Source organism: Phoenix dactylifera, unplaced genomic scaffold (assembly GCF_009389715.1).
Source record: "Phoenix dactylifera cultivar Barhee BC4 unplaced genomic scaffold, palm_55x_up_171113_PBpolish2nd_filt_p 000222F, whole genome shotgun sequence".
Taxonomy (NCBI): domain Eukaryota; kingdom Viridiplantae; phylum Streptophyta; class Magnoliopsida; order Arecales; family Arecaceae; genus Phoenix; species Phoenix dactylifera.
This window is the reverse complement of record NW_024067730.1, coordinates 411734-436130: the sequence shown is the minus strand read 5'-3', so window position 1 is coordinate 436130 and position 24397 is coordinate 411734. Positions and strand designations below refer to the sequence as shown.

The window sequence follows — 24397 nt, the reverse complement described above, 5'->3', positions numbered from 1 at the left end:
TTGCTATTTCCTCCTATCCTCCACCCGAACCAATCATCTCTTTCTCCATTAATCGTCTCTTTTTTTTGTTATAATGGAGGAGCAAGCCTGGATTCAAGGATGAAAGCATCAACAGCACCAACCAGAGTGGTATAGATCACTCCTCTCCCAACCCTCATTAGCTTCTAAAGCTTCTGAGGCAAATCAGTGAGCAACATGGCTCCCTTCTTAGCAAAAAGAAATTATCCAAAGAGAGCTCCTGTATAAAAATCTTCATTGGTGCGCAATCCGATTGTATACCACTACTAATAAACACCGGAATAAGCGATGAGTATATTTGTGGCTTTAAAGGCCCAGCTGCAAAATATTTCTAAGTAGATGATTAATAAGATGTAAGCTATTATGCGATCCATGAATTCAAGATATAATAGTAGAAGAATCCCCTTCTAACCATACCTAGGTGGCCTTAAATTTGAAAACCACCAAGCACAAACCTTCTCAGGTTTTAGTTAGCTCAGCAAAAGGAACCGAGCAAGTAAGAAGCTTTTTTCCACCTGCTTGACTAAAGCCCCATTTGGGGAAGCTTTTGGAGGGCCAAAAAATACTTTCTGGTCCTTTAAAAACACTTTTAGATGAAATAAGAGTGTTTGATAAAAATTTCGGAACGCTATTTTAGCTTTTCCAGAAAGCTAAAAATAGTTTTTTGGGAGAAACTTTGTTTTGGAGCTTTTCGGAAAAGTACTTTTAGGCCCGGTTGGAAAACTTTTATTTGACCAAAATACTTGTGATAAAATATAATAAATACAAAATGTCCTTGATAGTCTCTAATAATAAAACCAGCACTTGCTAACTCACATTTGATAGCGCTATCAAAGCTCACCTTCACACACCAAGAGGAAGGGGTAATCAGGTGACCATCACTTCGGAGATAGTATAGGGGAACTTACCCTATTGACGTTACTCAAAGGCTTTGTAGTAGCGTTGAAGGAGGCTACTAAGTAGTTTTGCTACAAGTCTTTGAACCAATAGAAAACATGCCTTACCAAAACTTTGGATTTTGTTATTCCAGATAAGCCACGCTATATAGGCCATCATAGCCTTGATTCCTTTCTCCACCTGGGCATGAGATAAGTGCTCCACCAATGCTGACAAAGAGGGATCGAGGAATAAAACTACTACCAAACATCAAGTTCAGCCTTAACCAGCATAACTTAGCATAGCAACAAAAGACTATATGATGCCGAACCAAATTTAAAATGGAAGCAGAAGAAGAGGGGAAGAGAAGGAGGAAGAAGAAGAGAAGAAGGAGAAGGGAAGAGGAGAAAGGAGAGGAAAACGTGGGGGAAGGAAATTCTTAATTCTTCATTAAACCCTAATCATGAAAATAGTTTCCTATATATATTATATAGGGCCCAAATACACAATTTGCATAAACCCCCTTACACAGAAATAAATCCTAATAAACCCACAAATAACACAAATAACCCACAAATAAGCCCTAAAATGCAAATAAGCCCAGAAATAAAATAAACCATAAATAAACCCTAAAATGCAAATAAGCCCAGAAATAAAATAAACCACAAATAAACCCTAAAATGCAAATAAGCCCAGAAATAAAATAATAAAATAAATATGCAAATAAACGGGTCTGACTCAATCCGGGGGCTCAGGATCATCTGGATGAAGGGCTCTGATGTCCCCATCACTATAACATGATCATAGTCTTCCAATTGGTCAGAACAGAGATCACAGTATTGTAAATTCTAGAGGGTTGACTTCCATGTGATTTTCAACCAAACCACTTCCAACAGAAGGTTTTGACTCTCATTAGCACGTATAATTTCCAAATCCAATGAGAGGACTAGGAACCACCTTGATGAGGGTCAGCAACCATCACTTTGCATACATTTTTGGTAGAAATTCTATTCAATCTATTGCTTTCCCAATAAAGCTTATAAGACCAAGGACTCTTGGTCTCTTTGGCAAAGGAATAGTCACTCGTATCTTGTTCATCATATCAGCAACAAATATAAAGGCTAGCAGAGGCGATAGGAACAGCAACTTGCATGTCAGTAACCTCGCATTAACATTAACATAAGTAGGCCAAGCAGCTGTAGGTATAATAGTAATCCATGAATCATTGCAAACATTGGTATAATTGCCTGTACCCATGATCCAGATAAATTGATATTGAATATCAGAGGCCCAAGACAAGTCCTTTTCCAAATGGCTAAAACACCTTTTGGTTGTTTCTTGTAGTCCACCCTTCAGTCAGTCAAGAAATTTGTATTTGCTCTAGCCACATTTCCCAGCATTGCCTTTTGCCTGGTCTTGAGTATTTGGTGACCTAGGCCTCCTTCAGCTTTAGGGCGACAAATAGTCCTCCATGGAATGAGGTGTAGACCTCTTCTATCAGCTGAATATCCCCATAAAAAGGCTCTAAATTTTTCGATCTTTGGTCTGTGGTAGGGTGACTCTTCAGGCCATACATGTTTACAGAGAGGCCAACGGGGCTGCGGACTGGATAGCCACATATGTAGCCAATCACTTTGGGGACACCATTTGGGTAGAGAAGGATGAGCTGCCTAGTGCATTCCGAGATATATTGTATTTTAACTTTTTTGCATGTATTCGTACCAAATCTGTATGAATCATCCATTCTAGCAAACAACAAAAAAAAAAAGAAGCTCTAAATTCCTTCTCAATTATAGTCAACACAAATACAGGCACTTGGCAGCATAATACACAATGAACTGGTATAGAAGATAAGATTGATTTGAGGAGGATTTCTCCCCTCAAAAGAAACAACCCTCCATTTCCAACAATCAATCGTAACTTCTACTTATCCAATATAGAATTAAAGTCAAAGGCCACCAACCGATTACTAGTTAAAGGGGCACACCTAAGTAGGTCCAAACCTGCTCTTTCATTAGTAAAAGTTGAGCTTTAATATTTCTGGGGACAGGGGCTGAATGAGATATGCGACTTTGCCAGGTTGATGTTCTGGCTGGAGAAGACAAAATAGCCTTCAATGATCATTTGTAAATGGCAGATGAGAGATATCAAGCTCATCACTATAAGGTTCATAGCCCCTTAGCATACCTGCATTATAAATTGCAATCTGTAGGATCCTTGAAAGCAACTCCGAACAAGGGACGAATAGGTATACAGACAAAAGGTGGCCTTGTCTAGGGCCCATTGAAAGCTGAGACTATTCTATAAGGGACCTATATATGAGAACAAAAAATTTGGGAATGGATACATAAGCTTCTGCCCACGCAATAAATTTATAATGAAGCCCAAATTGGGATAAGACAGCAAATAGATAATTCCATCTAACCTTGTCATAGGCCTTTTCCTTTCCAACTTAAGCATCATCAACCCTTTCCTTCTAGGAGTCTTCTCCAAGGAGAGCATCATCCACCTTAAGCATCATCAACCCTTTCCTTCTGGGAGCCTTCTCCAAGGGAAAGCTTAATCTCCTGGGCTGGTATAATGTTATGTGAGATATTACATCCCTGAATGAAGGCCCCTTGAGCTTTAGATATCAAGGAAGAACTTGCTCTAACCTATTCACAAGGATCGATCTTAGCCACAAGTTTGTAGAATACTGTCTTGCATAGGCTAATGGATCCAAAATCCTTAATCTCTATAGCATTAACTTTCTTAGGAACCAATGTAATAAAAGCTTCCTTCCAAAAATGAAGCATAGCAACATGCTGAAAGAAGTCTTTAGTAGCAAGAATTGCCTCCTTATTGGTTATAGGTCAAAATTCCTTGAAGAAAAAAAGAACTTAGAATCGCTTTACTCGGGTGCATATTGTTGATGGCTTCTTCTATCTTCGCAAAAGTGACAGCAGAAATAAACTACTCATTTTATTCCTCGGTGGCTTTTGGATGTAATAGGAGAAAGCCAAATAGAGGTTAAACCCAACTACGGGGTCCGTCTTTCTTTAAAACTATTAGCTAGTGGCTTTTTAATTTCGCCCTCGTCTTCTAAAGTTCTTCCACCCAGCCCTTGGAGTGTGGTGATTTTATTCCTCCATCTCAAAATGGTGGATCTATGAAAAAATTTTGTGTTGAAATCCCTTTTGTTGCCTGATTTTGGGCCCTTTCTGTGTGAATGAAGCACCCAAACCGTAATTATTGCATGTGCTATGATCATCAGGTCTGCTCACCCAAGCATCGCTGCAATGATTTTTTTTCCAAAATATTTCTAACTTTTCTTCTCTAATTTGTGTTGGTATTAAGGCTGAGTTACTTCTATAGAGTAACATGACTCCAAATTTGAACATCATCTTTTCCAACTGTACTCCTTCAAAAAGACCCAGGAGAAGCGAGAAACCCAATCTTGAGTCAGTTAATGCCACTTCTTAAGCCAGCCGACAAGATCAGAGGTTTGATAATAATATTCCCCAAGCTATTCAGCAAAGTATTTGGTCACAACCTCAACTTGCAACAGCTATAGTATACACCCCTACACCCATGATCCAAACCATGCATCAATACCCATGCAACAATCTCCCCAACTTACAAAACCAGCAGCAACCTTGGAAGAGGTTTAGGAAGTTCACTCCTTTAGCGAAACCTCTTAGCCTAATCATGCCTAATCACCATCCAGAGGGCCACTTAGCCCTCCTTATTCGAAAGGTTATGATCCTAAAGCTCACTACAAATTTTTATAAAGGACAATGGAATCCTATTGATAGATGTTGGGCTTTGAAGCATGCAATATAGGATTTGATCTAATCTAATATGATTGATCCGGCTCCACTTGCCACTTGAACAATCGTCTTGTAGAACCATTGGCTTCTTAACAAGAAGGCTCATCTAATTCAACCAGCATGCTGCATGCCGACTTGTACGCATATCGATGCTTGATGATCGTAGCTATTAAGCCTGCATGCCTTCCTCGTCCTACACTTTTATAAGCTCTACATCAGCTAGATCTCCCTGCTTACATCCTAGTCTTTGCCAATGCCATCATCGCCTATTCCTAGACCACTAATTTGATTCGCCTCCTATGTTGTGCCATGGCGTGCTACTCTCTTTGATGATTCTTGGTGCTATGCTACCTTTTGTGGATAACACATAGGCATCTACCTCTCAACAATGGCCTTTGATTGCTTTGGCTTCACTAGCTTTTGCTTAGTTTTCTTAAAATGAATTTGTGACCCCTAGCTAGCCTTTCTCAGCCCATATTTAATTTAACTCCAACCACAATTGCTTCTATAGAGGGTAACTCTTTCTGTGACTCCATAGAATTCCATTTAGTTATCCCATCAAATTGTTGTCCTACCCCTGCTCCCTACAATCACATCAGATCTGCTGCCACAAGTTATAATCCACCAACCTAACACTACCATATCTCCCTTGACTATGGTCCAGTCAATCATTGACACTTTTCTGGGGAATGCAATGAAGTTAGTAAGACAATGCGCTCAGGAAAGGTCTTGAAGCAAGTGTTCCTACGAGCCAAGAAGTCCAAGGGAGAATTTGAAAGAGAGATTATCGATTAATTGACACCGGTGTACCAAAAAAAAAAAAAAAAAAGCAACTGAGGGATGAATTGATATAGTGATTTGTATGGAGATCTGTAACATTCAAATAAATTTACCTCAAACTACATTATTTTGTAACACTTTTCGTTAGGAGGTGTTTGGTTGCAGGAAAGTGGTATTATTAATTGTTGAGGGAATGCAAGTTCCCCCGAGTACATGAGAACCTTGCCGGTACGGGACCGGATGATGGCCGACCTCGGGCGGCCGAACTTGATGCCCGACTTCGGAACGCCCGATCCGAAGGGCACCCGACCCCGGGAGTCGGACTCCACCAACTGTCCACTGTGAGTACTTTCCCCTACGGCCCGACGCAGGATCACGCTTTAGGTGGCTTACTCCACAATTAATACGCCTGACCTCTGCACGCCCTAAATGGCGTACTCAACAATTAATGAGCATGGTCTCCACAGACCTCTGGCGTACTCAACAATAAATGAGCATGGTCTCCACAGACCTCCGACTTACTCAACAATTAATGCGCATGGCTCCTACTGTACGCCGATCTCCAGTTCTCCACGGCAAATCAGCTCGGCCGCATTTAGTCAGCCGCGACAACTCCCTGACCTCGATCTCATCCTCTACGGCAAGGCATTAATTCACGTGATCGTGCACTAATACATGCGACATGCTCAGCCATACTGCAACCTGGTCCTGTCGCATCACAAGTAACCCGGCACCCCACTATAAAAGGAGAACTCCTCTACCGCACTAGGGAGGGACCCCCTTTTTATTGATATATTCCCCCTCTGACTTGAGCATCGGAGGGCCGAAGCCGGAAATTCCGGCCACCGGCTTCTTGCAAGTCTCCTGGAGGACGCCGCTCGCCGACGGACCGCCGCCACCCGTGCCCCGCTGATTTCCGTTGGAGCTCCTCCGCCTCAGCCCCGTGACTGCCCCCGGGTCCAATTTCCAGCAATATTAATAATATTGAAATAAAATTGTTCTTTATTTTGTAAATAATAATAATATTTATTTGATATGTTTTATTATTATAATAATTAAGAATAGTATTGATAATAGTATTATTTAATAATTATTTACTTAATATTTAAATAATATTATTTCTTATTTGTTATAAGAATCTTTATTACCATGCATTATTGTATAAAATATAATTATTTTATAGTAGTTACTTTTAATTTTTAAATAAAAAGAATAAATAAATAATAAATCATATTATTACCAATTATTATTAATTAGATAATATTAATATTACAAGTTTCTAGAAATATAAACTTATTAATATTACTCATTGATTTATAAAATAATAATATAAAAATAATATTACTCATAATATGGTTAATTATTTTTAATAATATTTATTACTAATAATAAAGAATAATATTATTTATGATTTACTAAATTCTTATAATATTAAGTATTTGCTCAATATTTATATAATATTATTCATTATTAATTATTAAAATGACTATAAGCATGTATGGATTAAATAAGGTAATTTGATTTTGCACTAAATATTTTCAATGGTTAAATAATAAATAATAACATTATGAATAATATGTAAATAGTAAATCATATTACAATCAGTTATTATTAATTAAATAATATTAGTATTATAAATTGCTACTGGTATGAAATTACTAATATTATTTATTGGTGGAGGAAAGAGTTGGGGCAAAGCGAGCGACCTCAATCGGTCTTCTTTCAAATGACTTCGGGACTTGGATATTTTCAAGTTACTATCTTCTAGTTATTTTGGATGACTGTCACTTTAAGGGGCTGAAGTGACTTTTATCTTTTACTTTTGCAACCAGACACCTATGTGGACCAAAGTCAGTTTTGGATAAGTGACCTTCATTCACTTACACCATCTAAACAAGACCTTGAAGAAATCTTTGTTTAGCGTTGATGAGGCCGAGGGTATCCCCCGGCCTCATATCGTAGTCCCACCAGTTGTAGATAGAAGAATGGTTGCGTCCCTCGTAAGATATTGTCCGTTTTGAGGAGGAGTTTCATTGTCTCTTCTTCCCTCATAATTTTGCCCCACAAGAGGCGCCTTGTCTATCAAGGGTATCCTCCGGCCACAGATCTCAATCCCACCGGTTGTATACAGAAGAACGGCTACGTCCTTCGCTAGGTATTCTCCGCTTTGGGGACGGATTTTTATAGTCTCTTCCCTCTCTCACGGTTTTGTCTGCACAAAAGGCGCTTTGTCTATGGAGAGTGCTTTCACAGCTCAGTGGTAAAGCAAGATATTGTTCGCTTTGGAAGAAGCCGGTTCGTGCACGACCGCCACAGACAGGCTGCCCCTTTTGGGTCCCCCACACAAATTTGTCCCAAATGGGGCACCTTGCGAGGGAAAACGTTCCCCCATCCATTTAAGGCACAGATTTTTCCGCTACCTAGCCGACGTGAGACTAAGTTCGAGACCCTTTATTCCCACAACAAGCATTATCTTAAAAATCCTGTGTTTTTTCTTTTGCTGTGCAAGGTCCCGTCTGCTCAATTTGGATAGAAAGGCATTCCTTATCTTAATACTTGTGATGGTCGTACAATCCGTTATCCGGACCCTCTAATCAAGGCGAATGACACCATTAAGCTTGATTTGGAGGCTAACAAGATTGTAGATTTCATCAAGTTTGATGTTGGAAATGTAGTCATGGTCACTGGAGGAAGGAACAGGGGACGTGTTGGTGTTATCAAGAACAGGGAGAAGCACAAGGGCAGTTTTGAGACTATCCACCTTCAAGATGCAACTGGTCATGAGTTTGCAACTCGCCTTGGCAATGTCTTCACCATTGGCAAGGGGACGAAGCCATGGGTTTCTCTTCCTAAAGGCAAGGGTATCAAGCTCAGCATCAGTGAGAAGGCTAGGAAGCGCCCTGCTGCCTCTGGTGCAGCTGCCACTGTCTGATAATGTTGCTTTCATATGTCTGGAGTCGTCAGTGTTCTTTGTGGACATTTAGGACATGTGAGGGGGGATCGTGCAAATCCTCTTTACCTGTTTTTGCTGATGCCAATTCTGTTTAAGACTCGTTTTCTTTGGAATAGGGATATTAGTTCTCTTATATTTTATGGACAGCTAGATATGTATTTTGCTTTTTGATAGTTGACAATCGATTACTCAGGTTGTTTTTGTGTTTATCTTACCTTCTGCAGTTCTGTGATGATAAAATCAGTTAAATCTGGTATCGAATGCTCTTTTCCAATTTCCTCAGATACTTGCATTTTTACCAATTTCTCTTCTTTTTTTTTACCTTCTCATTTTGCCTACAAAACTTGTAGGCTTGTAGTATGTGATTGTTTTGGAAACCTGTGCTGCTTGTAAAATTCTGAGTCAGCCTTGGCTATTCTGTTGCTGCAAATTACGTGCATGGCAATTTCCCTGTTCTTCTGGTATGTTCTTATGAAATTATATTTTACATATATCCTAAGCTTTGTAAAATTCTTAGAGAGAATTTGAAACAGCTCCGATAACTTATTGACACTTTAAAGTTCACTCTAATAGGAAATCATTTATATTATGGTTTTCCAGAAACTCTTGGTGAGAACTTCAGAAATGATATGCAATTGAAAGTTGATGGTATTTGGCTTAGCTTGTTAGCTGCAAAACAGGGTGTCCTATTGTACTCGTACTCTTTCTAGACAGAAAAGTGGGGAAGGTTCTAATTTACCTCCAAACTGTTGAATGATCTTAGCATGTGCTTGAAATAAATACACTCACTGTAATTAAGAAACGCTCATATTGTAACCTGGTTTGATTCACTGTTTGGCAGGGACTCTGTCGTAACGATTTTTTTTGTTTTTGAAATGGCCTATAGGTGGGTGATAAGATAACATAATTTCAGTGTTTTCTGAAGGCGAATGCAGAAGATTTGTGTTCTTATTTAACTAAGTATTGCTGATTAAATGAAGTTTTGTATCTAAACATGCAAAAAACTTGCATATATCATGCAACTGACTGTTCATGGCAAAGCACAATATGAGGATGATACAAACTCCCCTGAACTCGGAGAATTTTTCTGGCAAATTTTCCTCTACCTTCTGGCCACAAGGTTTTGGTGCTTGTCCCACCCAGTGCACAGTCCGCTTATTATCCAGGTTGATATCACAATCGCCTATTGATTTCTTAGGTATCATTGTTCATGTTTGTAGGCATCACAACTTTTATTATGTTTCATTTATTAATCAGATGTCCTGTAAATTTGGGTGTTTCCTCGTGGGTGTTACAGGCTCAAAGGATAAGGATCTATCTTCTTCCCAAATTCGTGTATAAATAAATAGTCCTACCTCTTGGGACTTCTGCCCCCCAATTTGCCTATAGGGTCTTAGGAAACGCTCACAAGCAAAGGGATTGCTCGGATCAAACGCAAGGTATTCATTACTCTAAAATTGAGGTTAAGGCTGCAAATTGGTCGGTTTGACCCGTGACCTATCCCGGTTGACCCGACCCGACTTGAATTGGATGACCCGTAAGGTCGGGTCGGGTTCTAAAATTCGACTCGTTCTATTTTTCGGATCGGATTTGGGTTTACAGAATATCGACCCGACCCGAGTTGAGCCTGTATTACCCGTTTGGTCCCACAGGCCGCAGCCGCGGCAGAGGAAAAAATTTTTAACCAAAAAAAAAATGGAGTTCAGAGTGCTTGGAGATTTGTGTGGACTAAGATCCAATGGTCCATATCGCAAAATGAGATCAATCATTCTTTCGCACGCCCCAAACTTGACTCAAATCCGAACCAGACTCGAATTTTTTTTGTCGAATTCGGGTTATACATGGACCTGACCCGACTTGAATGACCCATTAGGTCAAAAATTGTAACCGTAGATCCGATCCGACCCAATCCGATCTTTAATCGGATCGGATTTGGGTCCAAAATTAGAACCCGAACAAGAAACCGAGTCGGATCAGGGTCATTCAAGACCCGACCTGACCCGACCTATTTGCACCCCTAATTGAGATGTTGTATCCGATATCCTATAATCTTAGAAAACAAAATGTAAACACCTAAAGGAGATCTAGAGATCGGCTTTTTGGATCCTATCTCCTTTAGGTCAGCTTTTTTAGGAGCCATTATCGTATGAGATCAGCTTATTTTGCCTTTGCCCTCTAAATGGTCATCTATCTGTGAAAATTGACCTAAAAATGATTGGCTAGGCTCAGTTTCAGTCCTAAGCCATGTTTGGTTGACTTATTCAATGGCTGGCAACCAATTGATTAGAATGGGCATTGCCATTTTTCATTCGAGCGTAGATTGAGCTAGGATTTTCATCTCGACAATCCTAGGATAGGTTCTGTAGTTGTCACCTTGGTGTTCTTGTAGTTGTCACCTTGGTGTTCTTGGATCGATGGTTCTAGGATTAATTCCATGGTCCACCTTGTTATTTGGGTAGGGGGTCCTAGAATTACACCTTCTCGTTCCCACACCTCCTATGGTGACTTTATATACCCAACCTTAAAACTTGAATTCAATAGAGATTGCTTTCATAACATTGAAAAAATAAAAAACAACTTTATTAATTGTTAAACGCAAAAATACAATATTTGCATTGCAGATTATACTGATAGTAAATTCTTAAATTGTCAGAGTTCTAAGTTCGAGGTATTAGTACCCCATCTAAATTTCCATCTATACATCCCTAGACATACCACCTAGGTCACGCGCTATGGGCCTTCCCAATTTGGTACTAGCTTTCCAGACCCATCATAGTATGTGAATACCTAGCTACCTTTTGCCGTAGGCAACCATTCTAAGTTTAGCTTATTCTCTAACCTCCTTGAGCAAGCTTGAAATTAACATTTAGAGCGTCACTATCTCCTTGCCCTTTGAATTTCTCCACACAATAGGTCAGCAACCTGAACTCTACAAGGATGACGATTCTATCTCAAAATCTAAGTTGAATGATGTATCTTCAGTAGGAATTCAGCTCGATATAGATCGACCGATATCCAATCTGATTTCATCTCAAGTGTTAGACAACAATTCCCTTCCATCAGAACATCTAGATAGCGAAACAATACATCTAGATGCTAAAGGGTTGTTGGATGGTTCCGCCCTAACACAGGCCATTTGTAAGGTGCCAAGGTTAGCTTGAAGTTGACAATGCAATCTTGCTATTAGAACAATCAAACAGCAAGGTTTTCGCCATCTATACTAAAAATGCGGGAGCTATGGACTAGAATATTGGACAGCAGGCAATTGCCATTAGAAGGCTTTGGTGACAAATACTTGTCATCACAAAGCTGAACTTGTAGGGTGCAAAGGCAGATGAAGTATGCATTGTCTGGATAGTATTTTACTCCTCAGAGATATTAACAATTTCAGGTTTAGGGTGTCACATGAATAGACACCTCCTAAGTGTAAAGGATGCCAAAGGTGGGTGCTTACAACATGCACGTAGACAAATGTACAAATAGATATTTGTCATGCCATTTTCGGTCTAAAATATCAATCTCATTGATTTTTGCTTTCATCTGCTAGCAATGGGTGACTTTCAGAGCAGTAAACTTTGGGCTACTCTAACTAGAATTAATTTTAAGCATCTAAGTTAGTTTATCTGTTTTGATTAATTTGGCCTGTCAAATTTGGGCTCTAACTATAAAGAATCAGATGGCTGCTCTTAATTTTTGATTGGACAAAGGATAAAATTTCATCAGATTGATGGATAAGGATATTAACAAATTTATCTATCCTCCCCTTCACAAGTTAGGCACTGTGTCTTTTTCTTTTCTTCGCAACTAAAATTCATTGGCAAATTTATGCTTACTATTTGCTACCAATGGAAAAACTCTAGGAGTCGTTTGGTTCGCGGGAAGCATTTTTCCTCCTAGGAATATGATTCCTGGGAAACAAATTCCTAGGAAGAGTATGCCTAGGAAAGTACTTTGGGCATATTTGGTTGACCATAGGAAAGTGACAAATTTCTAAAGTGCTTATGTTTGGTTGGCCATCCACTTTCCTGAAAAAGTTATGTATAATTCCTATTATGCTGTTAATAAAAATTAGGTATTTAATGCCTATTTAATGCTTCTTTAATGCTGAATGGCCTTTTTGGAAAAAAATAAAAATAAAGTGATTCCCGCCTCATGGGAAAGACTTTTCCATGAAATATGGAAAGCATATTCCTATAGGAATACAACTTTTCCATCTCTCTCCTTTGAAAACTCCAACCAAATAAGAGGCATCTCCTTACTTTCCCGTTGACCACACTTTTCTCCCTTCTTTTTCCGCAAACCAAATTTCCGCAAACCAAACAAGCCCCTACTGTTAAAGAAGAAAAGAAAAACAGTGGTCTAATAACTTGAGTCTTTTACATAGCATGTCTTTCCCATCTAGCCAGAGGACTCAAAGTACAGATGAAGTAGGCTTGGTGCTCTCCCCCTCCCTCCTGTCCTCACCTCCCCTCCCCAGCATGTATGCTTGTGTTCTATATTTCAGCATGCTCTTCTCATTCACCAAGATTAACAAGGGCAATGAAGCAGCAGATTGGCTGGCTGGCTCCCTAATCTCCCTCAACAACCACCACCACCCTATGTTTCTACTGAAAATTTCAGCATTGCTCTTCTCATCCATCAATAATAAGAGCAATGAAGTAGCAGATTGGTTGGCTAACCTGAATTGGACTATTTTTCAACTTGTAACCTCAAAAATTTCTTCAGTTAGCCATCCCATGAGACTGAAACTATGATTGCAGCTGCACCCATCTTATGTGATTTAAAAAATGAAAAATAATACAACTGAAAGCACCAAGTCACACAATCACAGGAGTGTAGTTTCTCTTTGGGTGATTTGTTCTTCAACTGGCCATACTAGCAAACAAGTCGGATATCACAATGTCATCATCTAAACATTTGCTCGGTCGCTTGTTCATGCATTTAGCTCCTAGACATCCTTAATAAACATGCATTCTCCCATCTTTCAGGAAACATCCACCGAGCAAAATAATCTAAATATCACAGAGCAGCACTCAATCTCAAGCTGATCATCTTGTGCAATCATGAACACATTAGTGCTGGGAGGGTGCTAATTGGTTCGGTTGCTGAAGTCATTGAAGGTTGGGTACCAGTGACTTGGGTCTCAGTCCCGCTTCACCACAATTCATAATCTAAATGAATTTAATGGACCTTGCCCATCTTCTCCGCACAAATAAAATAAAATAAAATAAATGTTTGTGCTTTATCCAGTGAATCCGTCTCATGGAATTTTGTGTTCCGAGCCCAACTCCATTCTCCGCTTATGATTGATCACCAGGGGAAAAAGATATCAAGATGCGTTCTTATCTTGACCACTCAGGCTTCAGGAGATGCCGCATCTCATGCAAGATTCTTAAGTTTTACCAAGTCAACTCTTTAACCTCGGTGTATCCGACTGGTATCTGTTTCTGAAAGTCAAACAAGCCTGGTTAGGTCTTTTGGTTGAATAGAAATGCTTATTTCCAAAATATTCTAAATTACCACATGATTAAATAAAAGGTTTTCACTTGAAATGGAGCAGGATTGATCTTCCATCTATTTTTGTTTAAAAAAATGAATATAACAGAAAGGCTTACCTTTTTCTCTGGTCTTAGAAATTTTTTTATTTTGTTTTTCTCAATTAAATCCTCATGCAGCTCCCTCCTCCACTGAACACAAAAGAATCAAAACTTGCATCTGTTAAATATAAGCCTGCAACATTGGCATGAATCAATCATTTGGATCATCAATTTGAATCACAGACAGTCTGCATACTTAAGCTAGTCAGTCCACATGCCCATTGAATCTGCACTCAAATGCAGGTCAAGACAAGCACCAGCCATGGGTGTCATTGGATGCTCATGGTCTTACCATTTGCGAGGTAAACCAGGTTCATTGATCAGGCTTGGGTCCTCAAACAAATATCCAGGTAGAATTCGTTATTTCAAGCTATGCACAAACCAGAAGAAACCCATTTGTCATGACAGACTAATAAAATGTCATTTTTCTCTCATTTATTGTGCTAACGGCCCACAAGCAATTCCATTGGGCAGCAGCAAGGGGTTAAAACTTTGGAACGAGGTTATTATCACATAATAAAATGGAGAGCACTGCGTTGTATTCATTTATATTCACCTAAAAGTTTCAAAAGACAATAAACTGCACGGTTGTCTTGATTGAAGACAAGAAGCAATGCACATATTATTGAAGACATAGGTATGAGTTTCTGGGCATCTATACAATGTACAGGTTGCATTTCTTATCATCAACTCACTAATACACCCCATGGATAATATCAACAAAATTACACCCTCTAGAGAAACCAGAAAGCCCATCTTCACTGTGTACATCTAACGAGACTACATTCTGTCTGCAGATATCTACTTGCAGCCAAGCACTAAAATTCACCTGCTGGCGTGCTTATTTTCAAACTTTACATAAACCACCAACCTAAAAACCCTTTATTCCCCAAGTAAATTTACAAAGGAGAGGTTTTACAGGGCCCTCTCTCCAATACCTTCACTGGCTTACACCTCCAATCAACTTATTCAACCATAGTTAACCAGCTGTCATTTTCTTCTTTCATCCCTTGGGTTTCTAAAGAACTTCCGAAAACAGAGGGCACTCACGTCCTCAACCCAACATTCTCGTACCTATCATGAGCTTCATTGATGATCTTCTGGAGAATTTCATACTGCATTACTGATGACTCAGCAAAAGTTTTCAACCGATCTAAGAAGACCACCAAACCTGACTGCAAGCTGTCATAATTCAGGCTCCAATCCACAGGGGATTTGTTTCTGTTAATGTCTCCTTTGAGCCCAGCACTTTGCCCTGCCTTCCGAGAGAATGTGAATGATAACTTCGAATTCTCATGGCTTTTCTCCTGGCGAGGCAGGAAATGGGTCGTCACAGTCACAAGATCTTTTATAGAATCTGCTACTTCCATGCTTGGCAACTTATCCAGTTGGGCCAACCATTCTCGGCAAGTAACAAATATTGGCGGAAAAATTTCCCATTTTTGATCAAACCCTAATTGCTTTCTCCTTGAGGGCTTCTGTCTTGATGGGAACGCACACTCTTGAATTACACACTTGTGAAGCCAATCGTTTATCGCTTTTAGGTAAGATTTTTGTGTCAAGATCCACTTTGTGAAGTTTGAACGCAGAGAATTCAGCTCAAACTCAAGGAGGATGGTGGCCTGGCGATGAGACTCTGAGCTAATTGAGACTTTGGTGCCGCCATTGTTGCATGCTACCAAGATGATGCTATACTGCTTCTTGTGCCAGTCAAGCATCATTTTCCACATCTGTGTTAAGCTGCATTGGGACATGGATTAAGACTTGCAGCATATTGAATGCAATAGGCAAACAAAATTGAGGCGAAGCATCACAAGCATGGTATGCATTTTGCCAAAAGGTGCCAAAATGAATTTGGGATGTAACTGATGCATGTGAACTAAAGTATACAAATGTGTGATGCTAGTCTAGTGGGTATTTCAAATACCATTTCCTTTATTTTCATTTTTCAGCATATTATTGAAAGTTTATTTTAAATACCATTTTCTTTGCTTTGTCTTGCTTCCATTTCACGGCATACTTCTCGTCTTCATGTAATTGCAATGCATCTGGCCGTATAGAAAAATAAGCCTCATCTCGGCCTTTTGGCTCCAAGGCAAGATCCCCAGTAAGCAACAACCTACACCTATTGCACTTGTAAATAGGAGTGCCATTATTTACCTGGAATTTTAAGTTTCTAGCTCTGAGAAAGCAAACACCTACTCAGTAGGTCTTCACCTATCAAATAGACAAGTAGTGAGTGGAACTATAGTATTATAATTTTTTTTCCTAAATAGTGAATGTAAACAGCAATGTTGCATCCTTTATATGGCTTGCCTTCAGTTTTGATCTCTTTTTAGTCACATAAACCCTTTCTCAGCAACACCAATTATGTTACTTAGTTTTCATTTTTATTTTCTTTTTCAGGTAATAATGGCACAAATTCCTATACAACAGGCATTTGATATTGTCAAAGTTCTAGACTGGGGTAAAGAGGCATGTTCACCAAGTTGGCTCTTAGGGGCATTCCTTCCCCATTCATTACCATAGGCCTTACCCACCTCTGGTTCTCAAACTATTTTGGCCACATTACCATTCAAGTGTATTTTCTATCGTTTCCTATTTTTCCCTTAAAAAATAGGTGATAAATTCACTTCCTCCTCCCTTGGTCACAAAGTCTTGTGTGGCTGCACCATGGGTGCAGTAAAGTACACATCACTATGATAACCTTTTACCCCTTGAAGAATATGCTAATCTGGTTGCTTTAATCAATTTGATATTTGCAACTCCATCTTAGAAATTGGCAAGAATTAACTAAATAGCCTAAACCATGTGCATTACTAGGGTTTCTCGAATGTTACTTAACAACTTGTATGGGTAAATTAAAATTAATTTCCAATATTTATGAGTGAGAGCTTTCAATGGGGAAAAAACTTGCTATTGATGCAGAATAAGAGCTTCTAAGAAATTAACCATATAATTTTAAAAAAATATATTCAAGAAGCATACATCTCTGGCAGCAATTATGCAACTGAAAGAGGTGTTCAATTTATTTCTGAAGGCATGAACCTTAAATTTGCACATATACCTTACTTACAGAAGGGCATAAGAATAAGGTATAAATCAGAACTCAGAAACTTCTAATATAGAATAAAATTTTTGAGGAGATCTCCAAACACATCTAATGATATTTCTTGTAGGCTCCATGTCTAGTAGAAGGCGCTGACAAACAAGGGTATAGAGTTGAATCGCGTAGCATATAGGATTTCACATGCACTACCAAGGTCTACCGAATCAATCCCAAGATTCATGCCGGTTGGCTACCGGTTCGGTACAATGTGAACTAGACGGTCCACCCCGATCCAATAGACTGTGATTCAAGCCTTTTAAAGAGGTGGAAGGCCCAAACCCATTTAAACCGGTGCGAACCGTTCCCACTTAGAACCGCCCAGTTCGGGGTGGTCAGAGCAGTTCAGGGGGGATTTCAAAATTTAGGGCCTAACCGATCCGGTTCCTCATCGGTTCAGTTCGATACGAGATGATCTGTTCGGTCCGGTTCGGCATACCTTGTGCACTACCATGCAGGCATATCACCCTTGAAGTATTTTACTTGAAACTTCCACTTATTGGAATTTTATGTTTTCTAGATTATTCTACCTAGTTGCAGTATCGATACTAGATACCTTCACATTTTGTTGGTTTATGTAAGATTCTTTTGGGTTCATTAAGATGATGAATGTATGATAAGAAAAATTCAGAAATCAACGATTCAAATCTTAAAGAATTCAACCTCCCTTATTCACTTATCTTTTTGATAGCCTTAGCTTGCTAGATTACTAAGATATCTTAAAAATTTAAAAATATAGAACAATAGTCATGAGACAAAATGCTTTGGACTCCGTACAACTTTGCATTCTGAAGTATCACCTGTACTTATAACACACAGAAATATGAAAAAAATCAATTTCTGTTTCATTCATAATTTGTCCCCTAATTGATTTGTTACTGGGAATCTACTTCAATGTGTTTTGTGTATGCAATAATAAAAGTGGATAAATGCATGTATATGTGCACATCCAGATATATAGCACTATGAAAACTGTATCTTTTCGGAGTTTTGAATGCAATAACATGGCCAATCACACCAGTATTCAATCAGCATAACCACAAAGTTAATTTTTTTGTCTAGTTTACCGCTCAAATGGCAATATATATCATATTCATAAAACTGGAAACTAGCTTACTCATATAAAGGCATTCTGGTGATCAAGGAAGATGACATGCATGCAATCAAACATGCATATCTGAATACGTGAGTACACATGCAAGGGTCTTTCTTGCATGTTAGTGACATATAAATATGTAACAGTATTGATATTAAGTTGTAGAATCATACCCTCCAATTAACTCCTCCAGTTGTGGTTGAAGTTCTTTGTCCCTTAATTCCTCGATTCTCTTTGATATGGAGTCAATTCTCTGAATTGCAACTCGAATTCTACAGTGCAGGTCCTTAACAGCAGCACGGGTTTTATCAATACGGTATTGGTTCTCTCCTCTGGACTCTTGATGTCTAAGTAGTCTACACTTCATGTCATATTCCCTTCGAATGAACCCACTTGCCTGACATAGATTAGTGATGTATAAATTTCAGAGTTTCTAAATCAAATAGGCATACTATAATCTCAGAGGACAGCATTTTATCCAGTAATTGCTCCATAGGTAAAAATAATATACAAGACATGAAAAATAAATTTATAAGCAGCATGACAATGATTCTGAACCAAGACACTGGAAAGCTCCATCAATTAAACATGAACTAGCAAAAAACTATGTTGATCTTCAAAGCTTCCAGATCGATTGAGGTATCATTAGGTACACTCTTGTGGAACATTTTCAAGGAATAGAAACAGCAGACGACCAAATCTGATCAATGTGCCTGGGCATGACTGGTAGTCAACAAAAAATTCTTTAAGAACAAATACTAGATGCCATGTAATGTGAAGTTGGATGCAAGATTCAACATTGCATATTGATTGATTACAACTGAGATGCTCCCAAGCACGTATATGCATCTAGTCATTCTTCCAGTTTCTTTTCCTCAGAATGAATACAGAATTTCCATTGCCAATGTAAAAGTAGATGAGTACTGGTACCAATCGATCAAAGCATCTTATGTCTTATTAAGTAACAAATTAACTGTTGTTGTTCGAGTATACGAAGTTATGTCAAATGAACCAAACCAATTGGACCCAGCTATATGAATATGAGCACCAAAGAATCTTCTTTTAGCTTAATGGCTTGTTTCAATTTTCTATTATGTAAAAGGATTGGTAAAAGGAAGACCTATCGGTAGCTGATTGAATCAACAGAAACTACAACTTGTTTGTGATAAGACAACTGTCACTCAGCACTCAGCAGGCTATATTTATACTGCAGAATGAAAACACTGCCATATAAAACTTTGCAGTTACGCCTTTCTCTTCTTTTATTTTTTGTCTTAGAATTTTACTACAAAAAGCTATACAATGAATAAATAAAATGAAACGATCCGTAATACACTAAGAAAACGATCAGAAAATAATAATATGTTAATGAAAGCAATTTAACATTAATTTCGGTTTACCTTAACTTCATCATAAAGCTTCCTCTCCCAGGCATACAACCTGTCTAATGTAGAGGCATGACTGCCCGAATTCATACATATGCTGCTGAAGAGATTACTGCTGGGGTCCTCAATATCATCTTTTGATGTCGCACCAAGAGGGTTTCTGGAGGATGAAGAGCGTGATGATACAGATCTATGCCATGTTAAGTACTTTATCTCATTTGAAGTAGGCACTGCATATTACCTCAAGATATTAAAACAAAGATCAGGACTCGGGATATTTATGTTGAATCATTGCCAGAAATTTATAGCATGAACTACAGACAACTGTAGTCTGCATCAAGCACCAATACTTCATATATATACATTAGTCTGCATGCACTCGATTTAGAAATCACACAAGAGAAAGTGAACTTTCCCAAAATCACAATCAAAATATTTCAAAACTAACTAACTCGGTCAAATTAGGATACAATTTGCAAGTACAGATCCAAATTCTACTTTCATGCAGAAATAGGATACAACTGATTTGAACAGCAAAAAAAGAAGGAAGAGAAAAAAGAAAAAGATCAATATCCACGTGAGAGTATCATGGTCCAATGAAGGAGAAGAAAAGCCTACCCTGAGATTGAGGGACTTCTTCCTTGCAGCAAGCAAGAAAAGCTGTGAGAAATATAAATGCCTTTGATCTGTGAGCTGTATCAGAAAATTCATGTTAGAAGCCCGAGTTGCATATAGGAAACAAGAATATTAATAACAATAATGCAAGATTTCCTTGCAGAAAGTAAAACAATGTTCTTAACAGAATGCTTTTATTTGTTAGTTTCTGCTGCAGGGATCAGTGACAACATTCAAGACATGCATGATATCCAGATGCGATATGTTTCAATAACTGCTTTCAGTCAAAAATCAATAAGGAAACAACTAAATAAAACGATAAACTTTTTGCAGAAAGAACTCAATTTTTAAACTGTGCTACCTCTTTAAAAAGATTATCAATTTTCTATTCTTTTAATTTATTAGAAGTTCTTTCAGAAGAGAAGTACATAAATTTTATCTAAAACTGTACGATGCTGACCTATTTCTTCCGGAAACAGAGGACGGAAGTGCACTTTGTTTGCCTCCAGCATCCTAAGAACTTCTCTTCCAGAGTTGGAAGCTTTCAAAAATAGATCTTCAATTTCTTTGATGCATGAGAAGAAGTCCTTTGACTGAAGTTTAATTTCTGGACCAGGTTCCTTCACCTTCCCATTGATAGGAAGTGTAACTGCAGAGGATGCCATCTTCGATGGTGTCAATTCAGGAGTTTCAACAGTTCCTTGCACCTTCCCATTGATAGGAAGTGTAACTGCAGAGGATGCCATCTTTGATGGTGTCAATTCAGGAGTTTCAACAGTTCCTTGCATACCATCAGTGATCAAGTTCTTCTCCCCATTTTGCTGCTCAGTTTCTGAAGCTACACTTTCCACAGATGGAATGGCAGGAGAGTCATTCGTTAAATGATGATTCTGAATTACATTCCTGTTTCTAAACATTCGTACTAAGGGTTCAGAGGACGGTTGGTCAAAATCATCTTCTGAATCTGCAAAATCGTCCCTTCCATTTGTAGAGGCTTTTTCTCCTTCCTCTTCCAATTCTGGAATTCCCTCCTCTTCCCTGAGATGTCTGATATCATCAGCGTTGTCCAAATAATGGTTTAACTCCCCTCCATCTTGAAAAGACAACTGGTTGTCAATAGGATGAAAGAGACCAAAATAATCCCATGGTGGATCACCAGGGGGTGGTGAAGGAGATTCAAAGGATGAATTTTCATCTGAATGAGATACGAGGTGTTTTGGAGTCGTGGAGGTTTGCAGAGTTCCTATGACAGGAATGGGTGGTTTCTCCTCAACAGTTGTGGAAAAATTTCTGCCTGCTTTCATATGATTAATATGAAACCGTCCTGAAGAAAGAGGTGAAGGAACCGGAGAAAAAGACTCACCCACATCCACATGCTGTGAGAGAGAAGGAGATGAATTTGAAAATTGAGAAATAGACTTATCAGTTAGAGCAAGAGGCTCAGGCGTTGCAGATGTTGATGTGTACAAGGAAGACTCTATAGGTACTTCAGGCTCTACAAATTTTCTAAGTGCAGTTCCAGTATTTCTGAGGGAGTGGATATAAGAAACGTGTGCAGCTGCAAGTGAGCATCTTCCATCAAGGGCTTGTTTAACAAAATGCTTTCTATCTCGACACAACGAAAGGGCCTTGTCATCTTCAATTTTAGAGCTTGAAACTCCCATTTCTAGGAGAAGCACCTATAACTCTGAACCAGTTTTCCAGAATGTAGCAATTTAATTTTCAAACTTAGCACAAAGATATGTTGGTAGATTTGAGAAAAGATCATTGCTCGCTTACTTTGAGAAAGAGACGTTTCAACAGGCCTCACAACCTAGAATCAAATCTCTACTGCTCAAACCATGAAGATAGTATGGATCCACTGAAACAAAAGCAGTAAAACCTGCAAGAGAGTTAAATTAAACACCATGATTAATAAAGACAGTCCATAAATACATGAAACCAATATTTTTTTTATAAAGTAGACCCTCATTCATAGAAGCGTGATAGTATTAACAAAAGACACACTTCTTATCAAACCAAAAAACAGGGCTGCACAGTCGTCAAGACCAAGATTCTTATTTCTATACCTTGTATCTATGCATGCACATATCTTAGAAAGCTGTCCCACAAATTAATGTTTCACAATGATAAATGCAATAAATTGTCCAAAACCAGTGGGATGATATCGAGAGACTTCATGGATAACTTTTGAAAAGCAGATAATGCAGATAAGAAAAAACCAGACATAGTTTTGTGCCCAAGAAATCTGAATCATCCATGCTTTGCTCTAGAAAGCAACAGAAATTGAAGAAAATGGAGCTCATATACACAATTTGGTATATCAGTAAAACATAAATGAAAACCCTAAAACAAATAAGAAATCCCAAATTCAATCACCTAGCCCACTACCTAAAGTCATATAAAGCAACTAAAACAGCCAATAGATGAGTACTGGGTGAAACTTGCTCATAAATCTCTTGTGCATATATTCAAATCCAAGACCTAAACTCTGTTACAAAAATAACTCCACAGTGCATAAAATAAGATCCCACTTCCAAAATCTAGACTGTACACTAAACTAATGAGACTATCGAGATATATCTCAGATAAGAGCAATGAAAAAATGCTTGCAATTTTCACAAACAGAACTCTGAAAATTCAACAGTTCTGCCACCCTTCTCAAATTGTCAAATAACTTTCTTCCTTTCCCTTGCATAATGAACAAAAATTCCCTAACAAACAAAAAAAATGAAATGGTTGGCCTCCATATATCTTCTCCTCCTTCCACAAATTAGGGTGAAAACTAAAGGACTCAAAAGAAAAACAACGATCAAGGTTCGAAATCAAAAGAAACTTAAAACAAGGGCAACAAATGTGAACATAATTCATGACATGGTAAAGCGAACGGATCAATATTATAAAATCCACCTCAGAATTAACTCCATAACACACACCCATCTTCTCCCAAGTTAATATACACATAACATTAATTTGCAAAATTATCAACCTGACAATTCAATTCTCAAATTATTCCCAAAAAAAAAAGACATTAGAGAGGCCAAAAGGTGAACTTTTCCAAAAACAAAACTGAATATCCACCGCAGGATAAACACAAATCACCTCAGTTCATCAGAACTATTAAGCTTACCCATGAATCTAATAAAAAGATTAGAAAATTAAAATCAAACAGACAATTGGGACGAAAAAAAGAAAACTATTCCCCTGGGAAAACAAGAAATCAAAGTATTCATGGACTCAATTGACATAATTCGGATTGATAAAACCAAAAAAAAACTTACATTTTTCTTCCCTCAACTTCTAAGCAGCGGATGAAAGGCCAAATAGCATCCAATTGCAATAACGAGTTATAAAACTTTATTAAACAACAACAAAAACCTAACTAAACCCGGAACTAACAAGGGGAAAACAGCCTGATAATTTCAGAAACAATCAAAAATTTGAAATTAATCGATTCAATTCAGCAGTAGATTCTACCTACGCGAGGTCACAGCATGGAGCTTCGGATTCCTCTCAAGAATAGATCTCGTCAGAAAGGTCACAGGTAGAGAGAGAGAGATTTTGGAGGCCGTGAAGAGCGAGTTTTCCAGCGATGGAGGTGGATTTCATGCTGGAGACGAATTCGGCGGATCGCCGAACAGAGAGTGTGTGTGGGGCCCACCCTCACCAAGCCAGCTTCGGATGGAAGGAAGAGGATGCTCTTTGTGTCCATGCGAAAAAATATAAAATATCATGTATGCCCATGAACATGTTTTATGGTACCCTTGGGTTCCAAGAAATGCCACACATGCCCTCCTTATTTCTTTCTTTTTCTTGGGAAGATATTTTGGGATGTTGTATTTATATGGCTTGCTAAAGATACCATGCATACCACGGAGGTGGTAGCACAGTTGAAACGAAACTTTGTTTTTAACCGATGGAATGGGGCCTCAGTGAGAGGCTGCTTTTAGGGATGCAAATAGATCGGATCGGGTCGGGTCCTGAGTGACCCCGATCCGATCCAATTTTTTTGTTCAAGTCCTAATTTTGGACCCAGATCCGACCCGGTTGAAAATCGGGTCGGATTCGGATCCGAGTCGGATCGGATTCGGATCCGAGTCGGATCGGATTCGGATCCGAACCGGATCCAATTTTTTGTGCTTTTGGAAAAAGATTTGCGCAA

General features: G+C 38.6%; 1 protein-coding gene and 1 pseudogene across 5 annotated transcripts; one reads left to right on the top strand and one right to left on the bottom strand.

The window, feature by feature from the left end:
• Positions 1 to 5726: 5726 nt before the first annotated feature.
• Positions 5727 to 8492, top strand: LOC103718109 (annotated as a pseudogene).
• Positions 8493 to 14626: 6134 nt separating this feature from the next.
• LOC103718103 (protein ROLLING AND ERECT LEAF 2-like) lies at positions 14627 to 23942 on the bottom strand. Of its 5 annotated transcripts, none has more exons than XM_039117439.1 (7): positions 23713 to 23942; positions 20943 to 22117; positions 20696 to 20861; positions 20239 to 20313; positions 19636 to 19850; positions 18409 to 18632; positions 14627 to 15773 (listed from the first exon to the last, which is right to left on the bottom strand). In XM_039117439.1, exons 2-7 carry the CDS (start codon positions 21897 to 21899, stop codon positions 15080 to 15082), a joined length of 2331 nt encoding a protein of 776 aa, XP_038973367.1. In that variant the 5' UTR covers positions 21900 to 22117; positions 23713 to 23942; the 3' UTR covers positions 14627 to 15079. The 5 variants fall into 5 exon arrangements, with proteins under 5 accessions (XP_038973367.1, XP_026664655.1, XP_008804992.1 ...); XM_026808854.2 differs by having other exon boundaries at positions 20696 to 20900; positions 20982 to 22117; XM_008806770.4 differs by having other exon boundaries at positions 20696 to 21922; positions 22015 to 22117.
• Positions 23943 to 24397: the final 455 nt, after the last annotated feature.

Excerpts from the sequence above, each read along its gene's own strand:
- LOC103718103 (XM_008806770.4), bottom strand. The coding sequence starts at position 21,899 with ATGGGAGTTTCAAGCTCTAAAATTGAAGATGACAAGGCCCTTTCGTTG. Across the intron at positions 18,633-19,635 it reads AGCTTTATGATGAAGTTAAG|GCAAGTGGGTTCATTCGAAG; the intron begins GTAAACCGAAAT and ends AATCTATGTCAG. Across the intron at positions 15,774-18,408 it reads CTGGAGGAGTTAATTGGAGG|CTTAACACAGATGTGGAAAA; the intron begins GTATGATTCTAC and ends GTCCCAATGCAG.